Genomic DNA, 16,205 nt, shown 5'->3' on the forward strand with positions numbered 1-16,205 from the left:
ATAAGCATAGTGCTGTCCACGCACAGAGGGTGTGGTGCGGTGGTCAGGAAAGGGAGGCATTTGAGTTTGAGATCCCACAAGGAGTGGAAGGGCATTCCAGAAAGAAGAAACACAAGGTTTGTGTAGAAGCAGTTCAGATGAGACTGTGGTCCAGTTTCATGCTGTGAACTGAACTGGGAGATTTAACACCTGGAGACGGTTAAAAGGTTTACACAGGGGGGCCACAGTTTCGGAGTTGTACTTCAGGAACAGCACACTGACAGCTGTGTGCAATGCAATTAGGGGTAGCAGGACCATCGAGCACCACTGAATACAGACATAGATGTGGAATACAGGGACAGAGATGATCAGGAAGGTAGGGAGAGGAGAGGTGACCTATTGCTACAATTAGGGCTTAGAAGGATCTGGGCAGATGACTTACTTGAGAGCCTCAATACAGTGAACTCCATACTTCTACCTGGCTTGGCACCCCTTTGTCTTGAATGCCCTTCCCCCCTTGCCATTCAACATTCACTCGGCACATGCCACCTCCGCTGGGAAGCCCTCTTGCATCCCTTTACAGACTGGGTTAGGGGGCCCTGCTCTATGTTCCCAGAGCCCCTGTCTGTGCCCTGTTCATTAGTAGTTGGCATTCCTTTGGACTGTTTCCTGGTTCCTCCCACTAGTCTGGGAATTCGGTGACCAAAGGGCTCACCTTTGCACCCGCAGGGCAAATGTGTCAATAACTCTGTTTGCTGAATGAATCAATGAAAACAAGAGCTGTAGGTGGCCCGGGGAGGGAGGAGCTGGCGGAACCGTCGGAAAAAGACCGCCTCAGGTAGCTCAGGCCTTGAGGCCATGTCGTCTTTCCTATTCCAATTTTGTTTCGGAGTTGCTGCCTTGCAGTCCTGGGCCATCCAGGAACCTGAAGCCTGGGGGAGCGAAGAACCGAGCGGTCCACGGCGCAGACGGAAACCTCTGCCCACCGCTGGCTGAGGCCCCGCCCATGGCCCTAAGCCCCGCCTCCCCATCGTCTGCAGTCCCGGTTCCCGCCAGGCGGCGACGCCCATGAGGCCGCATGCGCAGTGCAGGCGCGACCCGTCCTTTGCCCTTCTCCCAATGGCGGGCGGAGGTCCCTTTCCCGGCATCCTCCGGGGCAGGGAGCGCGTCATTTCCGGTCGAGAGGCCCGCGGCCTCCGCCGCCATTTCGGGCGCTGCTGTTAGACTGAGGTCCGAGCCGGTCCGCTGGGCGGCGGGCGACGGGCTGGAGGGGCACGCGCGGCGGCGGCGGCCCTGCGTGTAGGCACCGAGGCGGCCATGGCGGGCAACTTCGACTCGGAGGAGAGGAGTAGCTGGTACTGGGGGCGGTTGAGCCGGCAGGAGGCGGTGTCGATGTTGCAGGGCCAGCGGCACGGGGTGTTCCTGGTGCGGGACTCAAGCACCAGCCCTGGGGACTATGTGCTCAGCGTCTCCGAGAACTCGCGCGTCTCCCACTACATCATCAACAGCAGCGGCCCGCGCCCACCGGTGCCACCGTCGCCCGCCCAGCCTCCGCCCGGTGAGGGACGGACAGGACGGGAGGCCCGGGCGGGGGTGAGGGCCGCGGAACCCCCCAGCCTGGCCGCCGGCTGCTCCTCGCGAGCTGACCCCCACGTGGGCAGAGGGCTGGCGTGGCCGTGGCAGGGGGCGGAGTGCTGCCGGCGCTGGTTCCCACAGACCCGCGGGCGTGCGTGGGGGAGGAGGAGCCGCTGACCCAGGCCTCTGGGTGTGACGGGAGGACAGCCCCGGGGAAGGGGAACTGCTCCGCTCCAGGGTGGGGCCAGCGCCGGGCCGGGCAGCGTGGGGACCGAGCGCCGAGGGGGATGTTGGCACTGCGGGGGCATCCCTTGGCAGCAGTGTCGAGCGGGAGTCCGGTCGTCCTACGAGTGGCTTTTTCGGCTTCAGACATTTCCTGCGAGGTCGGAGAGCCGAGCTTGGCCCTACTCCGCGGATGGCCTTGGGTAGGAAGTCACCGCATACAGGCCGGGAGGGATGGAGACACCCTTCAGGAAACCGGCCAGCTTTTTCCTTTCTTGGGCATTTTTCCAAAATACTTTTTACCGTCCTCTTCCTCCGCGGAGGTGAGCTCAGCGCCTTGGCGGTGGAAGGGAAGCCCTTTGTGGCCAGCTCAGTGTAAGTCGGTGCCGGGCGACCGTGCCTAAGAGATCTTAGTGCCCAGAAAACTCTTCTCCACAGTTGGGGGGGTGGGGGTGGGGGTGGGGGGGGTGTCTTCGTTTTCAAAGTGTTTAGTGGAGGGAACATTTCTTTTCAGGAAACAAACCAGAAATAAGCCAACGAAAACAATCCCTTCTCTGAAAGTGAGTGAAAGGAACTTCATTTTTCCTGGGCTTACACATTGTCAGTCTTGTGGTCCAGGGCCTCCTCTTCCTCAGTAAGTTGGGGCTGTGGCCTGAGTCTAGATGTTGGCGACAGACCCCTGCTGGGCAGATGCCCTGAGCATTTAAAGGATCTGCACTGGGTCTTCCTGGTCAAGACTCATGGAGCTGTGACCGTCTTCCCCATGCCATTGGAGTTGTTGGGAAATAGGAAGAAGGTTTATGTACTCGGTGCTTGAGATTTGTGGGGTACGTAGTAATTCTGAGATGATCGTCATCTGTGTGACAGCATCAAGAGTCCCAGTGCCTTCTCACTGTTCCCCAATTGGAGCATTTTCCTTCTGACCAGCCGAGACTAGACCCAGGCCAGCCTCCAGTGAATCAGGAAGCTCCTGAACCAGCCTTTGCAGACAACCTTTTAGAATAGTCCCAATTTAGATTCATTTACGCTGGCCAGAAATGGGAAGACACAGTAGTCAGTCTCTTGGTTGTTAATGCACAGCAGTTCCAAAAAGAGTATGGGATCATTAAGTCTATAAATTATCCTAGGTCTTTCTCCGACTGGTTGGCTTAATGGCATTGTAACATGAAACGGGAATATCAGTGTGATGTGTTATTTGCTCTATACCAGATATAGTCTACTTTTTGCCATCTGCATGGTGTCTAGGGGTTTTTGTTAATGCAGTGGCATGATGGTAAACTGTCACTGAAACTCAGTTCTCAATATTTTGTTTGTGTATGTATTTTACTGGTTGCAAATTTGGAAATGGCAGCCGGCAGGTTTCTTAGTTTGGGCTTTCTCCACACCTTGGCATTATGACTTTATATCTCTGCGCTTACCTTGACATTGAGTTACATGCTTTCAAAACATACGTGAGTTCAGATCCCTTGGCACAAAAGAGAAAGTGAACATTGCCAAAGTTTGTCGATGGGGTGTGGAAAATTCATGGACATTGTGGTAATAATTTTTGCTATATACTCTATATTTTCCATGTAGGATAATTGATTCAGTTGCCTTTGTAGAGAATTTTTAATCTTTGTTTTCACTCTATCCCCTCAAGCTCTTTTCATTTTGAAACCACACAGAGGTTTCAAAAGAAACCTGAATTTTAGAAAGACATACACAGTATTAATAGCTAACATTTATTGACTGTCTATTCTGTGCCAGGTATTTTGCTGAGTACTTAATATATACCTCATCTCATTTACTATCTATAACAATCTAGTAAGAAATAGACTATGATCTCCATTTATTAAAATATTTCCATTTTATGGATGAGGAAACTGAGAATCAGCGAGTCAATAACTTGCCCAAGGTCATACAGCTTGTAAATACTGAGCCAGAATTTGAACCTAGGAATTTTGACTTGAGAGCTGACACTATTAAACTGTATTCTTTTCTGTCAAAGCCCGTTTCCTATTGAGATCCCAGCAGTGCTCATAGAGGACTCACTTTTTGTCTCTGTCCAGATTCTGTGTAAAGACTAAAAGGAAAGGATGACAAGAAGAAATTGGCAAAAAGAGAAAGAAATTGGCTTTAGTGTTCAGACAATACACATCTGCTATCTAAAGTCAATGATGAAGAGGCTTTTAAATTCCTTATTTGGCAAATTGAATATGGAAAATGAGGTTTTTGCTTAGGATAGTACAGTGTATCTTGTAGACATAAGATATAGGTAGAATTTATATGGAATGGCGTAGATATAGTTTTTAGAGGCGTAGGGATAAAATAGACCAGGAATTCTCAACCTTTTCCATTGAACCTATTTTTAACTTGGGTGCTCAACTCCTGCAGACTCTGGTTGTGTTTGTAGCCTGGGAGTGCCCTGGCTGTGCTCCAGTGCCATAGGGCAGGGCTTGGTCAAATCTATGGGTCATGCTCTGTCAAGTATACTTCTTGGGAAGACTTTGCAATCATTGATTCACTCGTTTTATTGTTTTCTTGGAACAATGTGATACTACTAACCTTGACAAGTAGATAATGGACAAAACTGATTAAGTGTAAGTTGGGAAAGTTGTTACAAGCTTGAGCTCTGGAGCCTGGGTTTGAATCTTACCTGACACTACTTCATGTAACTTTGGGCATGTTCCTTAACTTTCTCTGCCTCGGTTCTTCATGTGTGAAAGAGGACATCATAGGGTCGTTGGGAGGATTAAATGAGTTTTAGTGTATTAAATGCTTAGAAATGAGGTTGGCATATAGTAAGTACAAATTAAGTATTAGATATGTTAATCTTATGAAAGTAACTATGAAGTTGGGAGAGAGGAGTTGAAACAAATGGAAACCTTAGCTTTGAAAGGGTCTCAGAATGCATGGTGGTTTGGTGAGCAATCCTGAAACAGCGTGTCTTAGGATGTATGTGCTGGAGTGGAGGTGGGATGTGGTGCAGCAAGAGCTGTGAAAGTACCTTGGATCCAATACGTGGAAATAGAATGGCACCTGCTATTACCTGCTCAACTGAAAGTTGCCTACCTATTGCTGTAGTGGGTGAAGGGAGCATAAAAACTTGCCTAATTTTGGGTATTGTGGGGCAGAAGCTAGGGTGGTAATTGTGCTGCTGAAGCCACTTTTCTGGAGATCCTGTGGGACTGCTGACTGCCCACTGCCACCTCTTTATACCTTCAGCATCTCTGTTTCATTTGTTTATCTCATCTTTGCAGTTCTCAAACCTGGTCCTCATGTTTTACTCCTCAATATCAGAGTATCCCTCCATTCAGTGGTTCTGGAGAAGTTCTTCAGTGAGTTACTTACAGGTTTTACACCCCCCAAGAAAGATTCCGTGGTAAAAGGAAGTAGGGTTGTTTGTTGCAGGACTTCTCTAAGCCTTTACTATGCCCTTGTGAAATTATGACCCTCCAAGAGAGGCAGGTATTGGATACTGGGTTTTATTCAAACTTATTTGACCACAGAATTTTTTGAGAAGTAGCTTGAGATTCTGTGGAATCTTGGAAACAGCAGACTGGATTTGGGGATAAATTGAAAATTTCTAAAGAAATTTAGAGGTTGGGGCATATTAAGCTGAATTTCCATATATATATTAGAGGGAGGGGAAGAGAGAAGGAAGAGAGAAACATTAATGTGAGAGGGAAACATTGATCAGTTGCCTCCTTAACAGGGGATTGAACCTGCAACTGGGCATTTTCCCTGACCAGGAATTGAACTGGTGACCTTGAGGTGCATGGGATAATACTCAACCAAAAGCCACACTGGCCAGGGCTCCTTAAAAAACAAAACTTTTTTAAAAATTTAATTTTAGAGCAAGGGAGAGAGAAACATCGATTTGTTGTTGAACTTATTTATACATTCATTGGTTGCTTCTTGTATGTGCCCTGACCAGAGATCAAATCTGCAGCCTTGGTGTATTGGGTTTCCTGGCCAGGGTGTGGATTTCCTTTTGTTGAGCACCTATAATATACTGGCTACTTTTAGGAACTTTATTAGGTAGGTATTTGGCCCCATGAAATGTTAAAAAACAGCTCATACAGCTAGTAAATGACAGACAGAATTCATCAAACCCAATCAGTCTGAATCTGCAAAGCACCATGCTGATATCCACCATTTATAGAAATTCTGTTTGCTTAGGAGACCCTATATCAGTGATGGCGAACCTATGACACGTGTGTCAGGTGACACGTGAACTCATTTTTTTGGTTGATTTTTCTTTGTTAAATGGCATTTAAATATATAAAATAAATATCAAAAATATAAATCTTTGTTTTACTATGGTTGCAAATATCAAAAAATTTCTATATGTGACACGGCACCAGAGTTAAGTTAGGGTTTTTCAAAATGCTGACACGCCGAGCTCAAAAGGTTCACCATCACTGCCCCTATATCTTGATACCTCTTTAAGATACCTTCACAAATGGAAGTCAGTGGTCTTTTTAGCCCTTTGTATTGGACAGGTGGTTGGGGTGTTTAAGCAACCTCTATAAATATAAGCTAAGGAGAAGTAAGAGGGGGAATGGGAATTAGGAAAGAGGAAAGGAAAAAGGAGGTGGTGTGAGATCAAAAAGGCTGTGGTAGTACCCATGCCAGCTCTTGGGTGTTCTTCATAAAACTTTCAGGGAGTGGTATTATAAAAACTGATGTAACCCGAGGGCTAAAAATGCTTTAAAGTAGTAAGTTGAGCATGTATAGAAACCAGAACAATAATATGTTGATTTTGATTTCTGAATGTGTTAGTTTAAACCAGTGGTCGGCAAACTCATTAGTCAACAGAGCCAAATATCAACAGTACAACGATTGAAATTTCTTTTGAGAACCAAATTTTTTAAACTTAAACTATATAGGTAGGTACATTGTTATTAACTTAATTAGGGTACTCCTAAGCTGGCCTTTGCTAAAAACGTCCTCAATCTGAGGTACGTTCGCTGAGGTCCACCCCTTCCAACTCTCCCATTCACACTCGTCTTGTATACTTGTTTCGTCTATCTCCTTTCTGAAAACCAACTTCTGCGCATGGGCCATGAAGTTTCAATTGCACTGTATGTGCGCGCCCGCATGTATTTTGTGGAAGAGCCACACTCAAGGGGCCAAAGAGCTGCATGAGGCTCGTGAGCCGCGGTTTGCTGACCACTAGTTTAAACTGTATGTTCAGAATCCAGCATAAGTTTGATGTAGAACAAGTCAGTGAGGTTTTCCAAGTCTCAGCAATGAGAGCCCTGTCCTTGGTTCTGTTCTCCAGACTGACTATATCTCTTTTCCTTTCCCACCTTTCTGTTTCCTGCCTTTGGCTGTTTGTGGTTGGAAGAAGATAACTAGGGAAAAGGAGCTGGATATAGCACGAGTGGTTAGCTTAAAGGCCACCAGAGAAGGGAGCATTTCACTGTTGATCCTCCAGGTTTTTTTTTTGTTTGTTTTTTTAAATATTTGTTGCTGACATACTTGAAATCTCTGGGGCAAGGAGGGCCAGCCTCTTTTTTTTTTTTTTTTTAATATATTTTATTGGTTTTTTTACAGAGAGGAAGGGAGAGGGATAGAGAGTTAGAAACATCGATGAGAGAGAAACATCGATCAGCTGCCTCCTGCACACCTCCAACTGGGGATGTGCCCGCAACCAAGGTACATGCCCTTCACCAGAATAGAACCTGGGACCTTTCGGTCCGCAGGCTGACGCTCTATCCACAGAGCCAAACCAGTTAGGGTGATCCCCCAGTCTTGAGGAATATAGGGCAAGTGGGTTTAGGTTCACTCAAGGGCTTTCTCTCACTTGGTACAAAGCCATCTGCATTTTGGGAGCCTCTATAGCAGGGGTCCTCAAACTACGGCCCGCGGGCCACATGCAAATACAAATATTGTATTTGTTCCCGTTTTGTTTTTTTACTTCAAAATAAGATGTGCAGTGTGCATAGGAATTTGTTCATAGTTTTTTTTTTAAACTATAGTCCGGCCCTCCAACGGTCTGAGGGACAGTGAACTGGCCCCCTATTTAAAAAGTTTGAGGACCCCTGCTCTATAGGGCCAGGGTGTTGGACTCCACCTATTTGTTGTTTCTCTGTGAGCCACGGCTCCATTTGTAAGAAGGGACACAATTGGAAATACTTGATGAGGCTTTGACAGCAGTGTCATGTCTGAGAGAGACACGCAGAGACTCTGGATGTCACCAGAAATCGAACAAATGAAGATGGACTTTGGAGGCTGATAAAACAGAATAGCACCTTGCTTACATGGTTCCCAGCAGTCTTTCCAGTTAGATCACATAATGTGAACTTTGAGCACAACAGCTCATGCATGGGCTGTTTTGGTGACTGATGCTGTGTAAGCCACACATAGAGCTTGCTTGAGCATCTGATGACATCATCAGGGACATTTGGACTGAGGACCTGGGGAATCTGTTAGACTGTCACTGCCTGTCTTTATTCTAGCAAAAAGGAAGCTCTGAGCCCGTCATTTCATCTAGCCTTCCTGACGGGCAGCCTTACAGATTCAGACTTCCTTATCATTACTTAGGGTACAGGTATCCTGGCCTACTGCTTCTAAAATTGAACACCCAAAATGCCCCTCCAAGGCTCAGCGATCGATTGTGGAAGAGGTAGATATGTGTGAGATTGTAAGAGCCAGAGAAGAGAGTCACAATGGACAGACAAACCAGATTCCAAACTACAAGTGAATCTGCCCTCTTGAACCTGAACCCAGTTACCCATTACCCCTCAGGATTGAGGGGCCAACATAGAGGGGGAAGTAACGGTGAGGTGCTCCCTCTCTCCGGTGGCCTTGCTAAGTGCTCTGGCTGTAGACATGCTAATTACATGAAGGGATTCTGCTTGTGGCTTGAGCAGTCCCTTTGTCAGGACTCAGATGGGGTTGACCCAGAACAAGGAACAAAGGAATTTAGAGAGTTTGAGCTCTTCCTCCATCCTTTTCCCTGCCTACCTATGTCTAAGGCAGTACCTACCCCTTGCCTCCCCCCTCCTCCATTCCCTTGAGAATAAAATGATGCTTGATTTCCAGACTCTCTTAAGATGGATCTGAGAATTAGTTCGCCTATCTTCTTGATCAATAAGCTTTTACTTTCCCCCCTCCCCCTCTAAAAAAAAGGAAAAGAAGCTAGACACATAGTTGTGGTGAGGTTAGAGCTTATCTATGACTTACGTATATTCTGTTCCCCTCCCTTCCCTTCTGGAGTTTGGACCAACAAAGTTTGATTTCACATATATCTAACTGCTCTAGCAATACACAAAAACAGGTATTTCTCTGTGGAATTAGAACAGATAAATAATTTATAGGTAATGTGGAAGATTTCCCTTGGTGCTTAACTTGCATTTCTGTGACCATTGGGATTGTCAAGCTGAAACAACAACAACAACAATACACATATTGGATCCAGTTTACACCATGAAACATTTGAACAAGAAATTAATTGAACCAACTCCCTACCTTTATGGAAGATGAGCTTCCAGTTTTTCTTTTCATAATTCTCACACTGATCTTTATAAGGGACTTGGCTTAGTGGTCTTATTCTTCTAAACTCTACCCCCCCCCCCCAAAAAAAAAAATCACACACAAAAACCCAACAATACATACATACATACATACACACACACACACAAATTTCACTTGGGCTAGTGCAATATCCTATATAACAAAAGCCTAATATGCAAATTGTCCCCTTGACTGGGATTGTGATTGGGAGTTCAACCCAGAGTTTGACAGGGGTGGGGAGAGGGTGGCTGGCCAACCTCTCACAGCTCCTCCCCCTGGCCAGCCCTGCCTGTGCACAAATTCATGCACCAGGCCTCTAGTTAGAGCCATAACAATGGATGACGGAGTGGTTGCCTTCCTTCTTAGAGTTAAAAGGATACCTTGCAAATGTTTAGGAGTGGCCAGAGCTGTTTTTTCATTGTGATTTTGTTGTATCTGAGAACATGGTTTGTTAATCCTCACCTGAGGATATTTTTCCATTGATTTTTCAGACAGTGGAAGGGAGGGATAGAAACAACGAAACATCAGTGTAACATCATCGATTGGTTGCCTCTCACACATGCTCCAACTGGGTTGGGGATGAAGCCCGCAACCAAGGTATGTGCCCTTCACCAGAATTGAACCTGGGACCCTTCAGTCCATGGGTTGATGCTCTAACCACTGAGAACACCAGCTAGGGGCAAAATTTTATTTTATTTTTGTAAGAACACTTCTCCAGTTGAAAGTAAAAGCCACGGGGGTGAAAAAGCATGTCTTCTTAAGACATGCTGCTTTGCTTCTTGCTCACCAACCACACGCTTTTATATATCCCCAGCTATGCTGTGAGCTTCTTAAAGCTGGGAACAGATTTTCATTTAACTTCTTTCCCTCACTTTAAAGTTATGTTCATTAAGAATAATGTCTAACACTGGGGGCTAGGGGAGGCCAGGGGAAGGTCAGGGGGAGAAAAAAAAAAAGACATATGTAATACTCTTTGTAATACTTTAAGCAATAATAATAAAAAAAAGAATAATGTCTAACACTTACTGCCTTGGCCGAGTGGCTCAGTTGGTTGGATTGTTGTCCCATACACCAAATGGTTGCAGGTTTGATTCTTGGTCAAGGCACGTGCCTGAGTTTCAGGGTGACCCCCAGTCTGGGTGTGCAGGGGGTGGGGACACAGTGGATCGTGTTTTTCTCTCCCCCTTCCCCTAAAAATCAATAAAAGCGTATCTTCAGGTAAGGATTAAAAAAAAAGAATATCTAACACTTACTGAGCACTTACTGTCTGCCAACTACTGTCCCAAAAAGACAACTAGTGAAAACCATTTGGCTGTTGCTCTACTCTAGCAAGGGAGTTTTTCTCCCCAGGTGTTATTAGGACCATTTTCTAGACCATGGGCCCTTAGCTATTGTGAGGGTTCTCCCTACCACTCTGCCTTGGAGGCTTTCTTTATCCAGCGTGCTAAAGTAGGTCTCCTTGGAGCTCATAACTGACCTTGTCCTTATGTAGTTCATCTGGCCTGAAGAATCACTGAATTAGCTTAGTGGTGATAGGCAAGGTAGCCATGCATCTCCTTGCCTGCCCAATTTGAATGGCAGTGATTTCTCATTGGTGATCTACTCAGTGATGAGAAACTCCAGAATGCAGCACCACCACCATGCTCTGGTATGTTCATAACCAAAATCATGTCTCCAGTCCTGCACTTGGAACTATTGTGATTACATTCTGCTAGTGCCTGTATTTGTCATAGATGGACAGTCCTGGGTCTGGGCATGTGTTTCATCATCATACTTAGACAGCCAGCATTACTGAGTGTGGGCTATTAACTTGTTTTAGCCTACAGCCATGAATTCCACAGGTGGACTTTGGTAATGTAAGAAATATGCAACTCTCCTTCAAATTATGTATTGGTCTTACTCATTTGGATGAAAAGAGAAAGCACTCATCAGTATTCATTCTGTATTAAGGACTTTTGGCTAACTTCCAAAGGTTATCTTTTCACCTCTCCCCAGTAGAGTAAGTTAAGTATAGTTTTTCTCGAAGAAATATTTTCTGACGTTGAACAAAACAATTGGGTCTCATTTTTAAAGTGGTGAATTAATTTAGACACTGGTCTACCACAGTGTTTCTGTTTCACAGCATTAATCGCTATGGCTTTTGGATGGGTGGGTCATTGTTAATATAAGTGGAGAGGGTAGATTGTCCAATTTTCCTTAAAAAGGATTTAAGTAACTTTCACGAAAGAAGTACAAATAGTCAAAAAACATGAAAAGCAAACAACTAACGATATTTCAAGACATAATATTTCTCTTATTAAATTGGCAGTGATTTTTAAAATGCTGTTTTGATAAGGACATGGGAAAATGGGAACTCATAAACCACCTGTGGGAGTGTAAAATCGTGCAAATTTTTTTGGAGGGCAATTTGACAGCATAAACCTTAATTTAAAAAAAAATATATATTTTTATTGATCTCAGAGAGGAAGGGAGAGGGAGATAGAAAAATCAAGGATGATAGAGAATCATTGATCTGCTACCTCCTGCACACCCCTCACTGGGGATTGAGCCTGCAACCCGGGCATGTGCCCTGACTGGGAATTGAACCGCAGCCTCCTGGTTCACAGGTCAATGCTCAGCCACTGAGCCAAGACGCTGAACCACTGAGCCAAGCCAGCTGGGCAAACCATAATGTTCTTACCATTTGATCCCACAGTTGCATTTTAAGTTGTTTATCCTAAGGAAGTAATTTGCGTTTTAAGTTGTTGTATCCTAAGGAAGTAATAAAATATTCATTAATAAGAACAAAAATGCTAATAACAGCATCATTTGCACTAGGGAAATGTTGAGAATACTTTATATCCAGTAAAAGTCATGTTCTTGCCCTGGCTCTGGTGAGGCTCAGTTGGTTGGAACTTTGTCCTGTACACCAAGGGTGGCGGTTCGATTCCTGATCAGGGCATGTGCCCAGGTTGTCGGTTTGATCCCTAGTTGGGGTGCATGTGGGAGGCAACCAATCTTTCTTCCTTCCTCCCTCTTCCTTTAGCTCCTCCCCCCTTCCCTCCCTCTTTCTAAGATCAATTTTAAAAAATCATGTTTTTGAAGAAGATGGGAAATTATAAAAATCAAAAAACAATTGTCTGTAGAGCTATTATCAGGAAACCAAAAGGTAAAAAATCCAGTAAAGGGCCCTGGCTGGGTAAGCTCAGTTGGTTAGAGTGTCCTCCTGATAAGTCAGGGTTCCAGGTTCGGTCTCCAGTCAGGGTACATACAACAAGCAACCAATGGATGCATAAATAAGTGGAACAACAAATCTATGTCGGTCTGTCTGTCTCTTAAAAAAGGAAAGAAGAAAAATGGGGCCCTGGTCAGTGTGGCTCATCCATGCACCAAAAGATCGCTGTTTCAATTCCTGGTTAGGGCACATGCCTAGGTTGCGGGTTTGATCCCAGGTCAGGATGCATATGGAAGGCAACAGATCGATGTTTCTCACATTGATGTTTCTCCTTCTCCCTCTCTAAAAAAATCAATAAACATTTTTTTAAATGGTTAAAACGGTGACTGTTATGTGTATCTCACCACAATAAAAAAAAAATCGGCCAAACTGCACTAAGAAAACTTAAAAATAAGTGGAACAACAAATCAATATTTCCCTTTCTCTTTCTGGAATCAATACATTTTTTAAAAATGTTTAAATCTAATATATGATTTGATATTTTGGTGCTCAGCAGAGTGTAAGTTAAAAGTTTGTATTCCTCATTAGAAAACTGTTTCTCTGCTCTAGCTGGTTTCTTCAGTGGTTAGAGTGTCAGCCCTCGGACCAAAGGGTCATGAGTTCCATTCCCTGTCATGGGCACGTACCTCTGTTGCAGGTTCCTAGGCCCGGGCAAGAGTGGTAGGCAACCAATAGATATGTCTCTCTGATGGATGTTTCCCTCTCTCCATCCCTTCCATTCTGTCTAAAAATCTTAAGAAAAAAAGAAGCCCAGCTAGCGTGGCTCAGTGGTTGAGCGTGGACCTATGAATCAGGAGGTCACGGTTCAATTCCTGATCACTGTACATGCTAAGGTTGTGGGCTCAATCCCCAATGTGGGGTGTGCAGGAGGCAGCCTATCAGTGATTCTGACACATCATTGATGTTTCTCTCCTTCCTTTCTCTCTGAAATAAAAAAAGAAAAAAATATTTAAGAAAAAGAAAACTATTTCACCCTGGCTGGTGTTGCTCAGTGATCGGAACATCATCCTATGCACCGAAGGGTTGTGGGTTGGATTCCTGGTCAGGACACATACCTAGATTGTGGATTGGATTCCCAGTCGGGGTGCATGCAGAAGGCAACCCATCGATGTTTCTCCCTCCCTCTCTCTAAGCTCAATGAAAACATATCCTCAGGTGAGTATTAAAACACACACAAAACTGTTTCTTATTTGAACTGATATATGTTCATTTATTATTATTTAATTCCAAACTCAATAGAGAGGGAATACATTCTGAAGTAGGCCCTGTGTCTAAGGCCACACACCTTTGCATATTACAAATGTTAAGCATTTCTAATATATCCTTTGTCTTGGTTCCTCAGTGTGTCAATCAGAGGTTGAGGATTTTAACACCTCTTTATTTTTCCTCCAATGCATCCTTGTTTACCTTTTTTATGACCTGTTTCTTCTAAGGCAGTGGTCGGCAAACCGTGGCTCGCGAGCCACATGCAGCTCTTTGGCCCCTTGAGTGTGGCTCTTCCACAAAATACCACGTGCAGGTGCGCACGTACAGTGCGATCGAAACTTCCTGGCCCATGTGCAGAAGTCGGTATTTTGTGGAAGAGCCACACTCAAGGGGCCAAAGAGCCGCATGTGGCTTGCGAGCCCCAGTTTGCCAACCACTGTCCTAAGGGAATAGTCTAGTTTCCATGTTATATTAAAGCGAAGGCCTTAGGTATTGATTTTTAAGCAGTTCCTTCGTTTTTGTTTAGACTCCTTTTGTCTTTTTGCCAAATGAAGCTTTTTTTTGGCTATCATAATTGACATTGATATCAGCAATCAGTTTTTTTAAAATATATTTTTATTGATTTCAGAGATGAAGGAAGAGGGAGAGAGAGAGAAACATCCGTGATGAGAGAGAATCATGGATCGGTTGCCCCCCCCGCAAGCCCCCCAACTGGGGATCGAGCCCACAACCCGAGCATGTGCCCCTGACCAGAATCGTACCCGGGACCCTTCAGTTCACAGGCCGATGCTCCATCCACTGAGCCAAACCGGCCAGGGCCAGCAATCAGTTTTAAAATTGACTATAGAGCGGAAAGACGAGAGAAACATCTGTTCGTTGTTCCACCCATCCATGCATTCATTGGTTGATTTTTTTTTTTAAGGGATTTTTATTCATTTGTTTACTTTCATTAATCCTCACCTGAGGATATTTTTCCCATTGATTTTTAGAGGGAGTGGAAGGGAGGGGGAGAAACAGGAAGAAGCATCCATGTGAGAAACACATAGACTGGTTGCCTCCCTCACATGCCTGGACCAGGGCCTCGGATCAAGCCTGCAACCAAGGTTGTCCTTGACTTGAATGGAACCCAGGACCCTTCAGTCCGAGGGCCTATGCTCTATCCCCTGAGCCAAAGTGGCTAGGGCTCATTGGTTGATTCTTCTCTGTTGTCCTGACCTGGAATCAATCCTGTAGACGGCACTAACCAACTGACATACTTGGCCAGCTCAGCAATCAGTCTTAAAACTGTTTCTCTTTCAAATTGTACATTCTAGATGTGAGAACAAATGTATGAGTTTAGTGTAGATAAATACCAAGTTCTCTCCACCTCTTCCTGGAATAGCTGCTGGGACCTATGAAGAAGGAGAGATTGCTACATTCCCTGAGGTTGAAGAAAATATTGCAACAAAACCTTGAACATTACGCTACTATGTAAATGGGATAATAACAGAACATTTTGGGAGAATGAACAACAGGTCTCGATGTTGCTGTCTTCGATCCAGTATGAGAGCCTGTCCTGAGTGGCTTGGTCTATCATGACCTGTTCCTTCTCTGCTGCAGGTGGTGGTGGGAATCTTTCTTCCCAGGGAATGTTTCAGCTACAAAATATGATTTGTTTGCTATGAGGAGAAGGGGTTATTTTTTTTTAGACTATTTTTTTTTCTGATAAAATATTGACTAAATGTGTGTGGGAAATGTTTAAAATCTGTTTTTATCACCGGTGTAATACTTCTTTAAATAATACCCTGTTCTATTTTTTTCCAGGGGTGAGCCCCTCCAGGCTCCGAATAGGAGATCAAGAGTTTGATTCATTGCCTGCTTTACTGGAATTCTACAAAATACACTATTTGGACACTACAACGTTGATAGAACCAGTTTCCAGATCCAGGCAGGGTAGTGGAGTGAATCTCAGGCAGGAGGAGATAGAGTATGTGCGAGCCCTCTTTGACTTTAATGGGAATGATGAAGAAGATCTTCCCTTTAAGAAAGGAGACATCCTGAAAATCCGGGATAAGCCTGAAGAGCAGTGGTGGAATGCAGAGGACATGGAAGGCAAGAGGGGGATGATTCCAGTCCCTTACGTGGAGAAGTATAGACCTGTCCCCGCCTCAGTATCGGCTATGATTGGAGGTAACCAGGAGGGTTCCCACCCACAGCCACTGGGTGGGCCGGAGCCTGGGCCCTATGCCCAACCCAGCGTCAACACTCCGCTCCCTAACCTCCAGAATGGGCCCATTTATGCCAGGGTAATCCAGAAGCGAGTCCCTAATGCCTACGACAAGACAGCCTTGGCTTTGGAGGTACATAATGTGCAAAATATAGAAAGAAGAGATCTGCTACAGGATCTCCCTTTTAGACCTCTTAGAGCTTTGTAGGAATGCTGAATACAAGCTCCAGCATTGTGATGTTGTAGATGTTGAACCATTAAGTACTGATTTGGGCATTTAATTGGGTTTTCTCTTTTATA

At 44.9% G+C, this 16,205-nt stretch overlaps 1 protein-coding gene across 2 annotated transcripts in view; it reads left to right on the top strand.

Moving 5' to 3' along the window:
• Window positions 1-1,144: 1,144 nt before the first annotated feature.
• The window catches only part of CRK (CRK proto-oncogene, adaptor protein), a 29,462-nt gene continuing 14,401 nt past the window's right edge, over window positions 1,145-16,205 (top strand). Inside the window, exons 1-2 of one of the 2 annotated variants that reach the window (XM_006099189.3) lie at window positions 1,145-1,537; window positions 15,503-16,038. In XM_006099189.3, the coding sequence (XP_006099251.1) occupies window positions 1,297-1,537; window positions 15,503-16,038 (777 nt within the window). In that variant the 5' untranslated portion in view covers window positions 1,145-1,296. The remainder of the gene's footprint in view (window positions 1,538-15,502; window positions 16,039-16,205) is intronic. The other variant, XM_006099190.3, reaches the window with a different exon arrangement.

This window comes from Myotis lucifugus, unplaced genomic scaffold (assembly GCF_000147115.1).
Source record: "Myotis lucifugus unplaced genomic scaffold, Myoluc2.0 scaffold_262, whole genome shotgun sequence".
In the NCBI taxonomy this organism is placed as follows: domain Eukaryota; kingdom Metazoa; phylum Chordata; class Mammalia; order Chiroptera; family Vespertilionidae; genus Myotis; species Myotis lucifugus.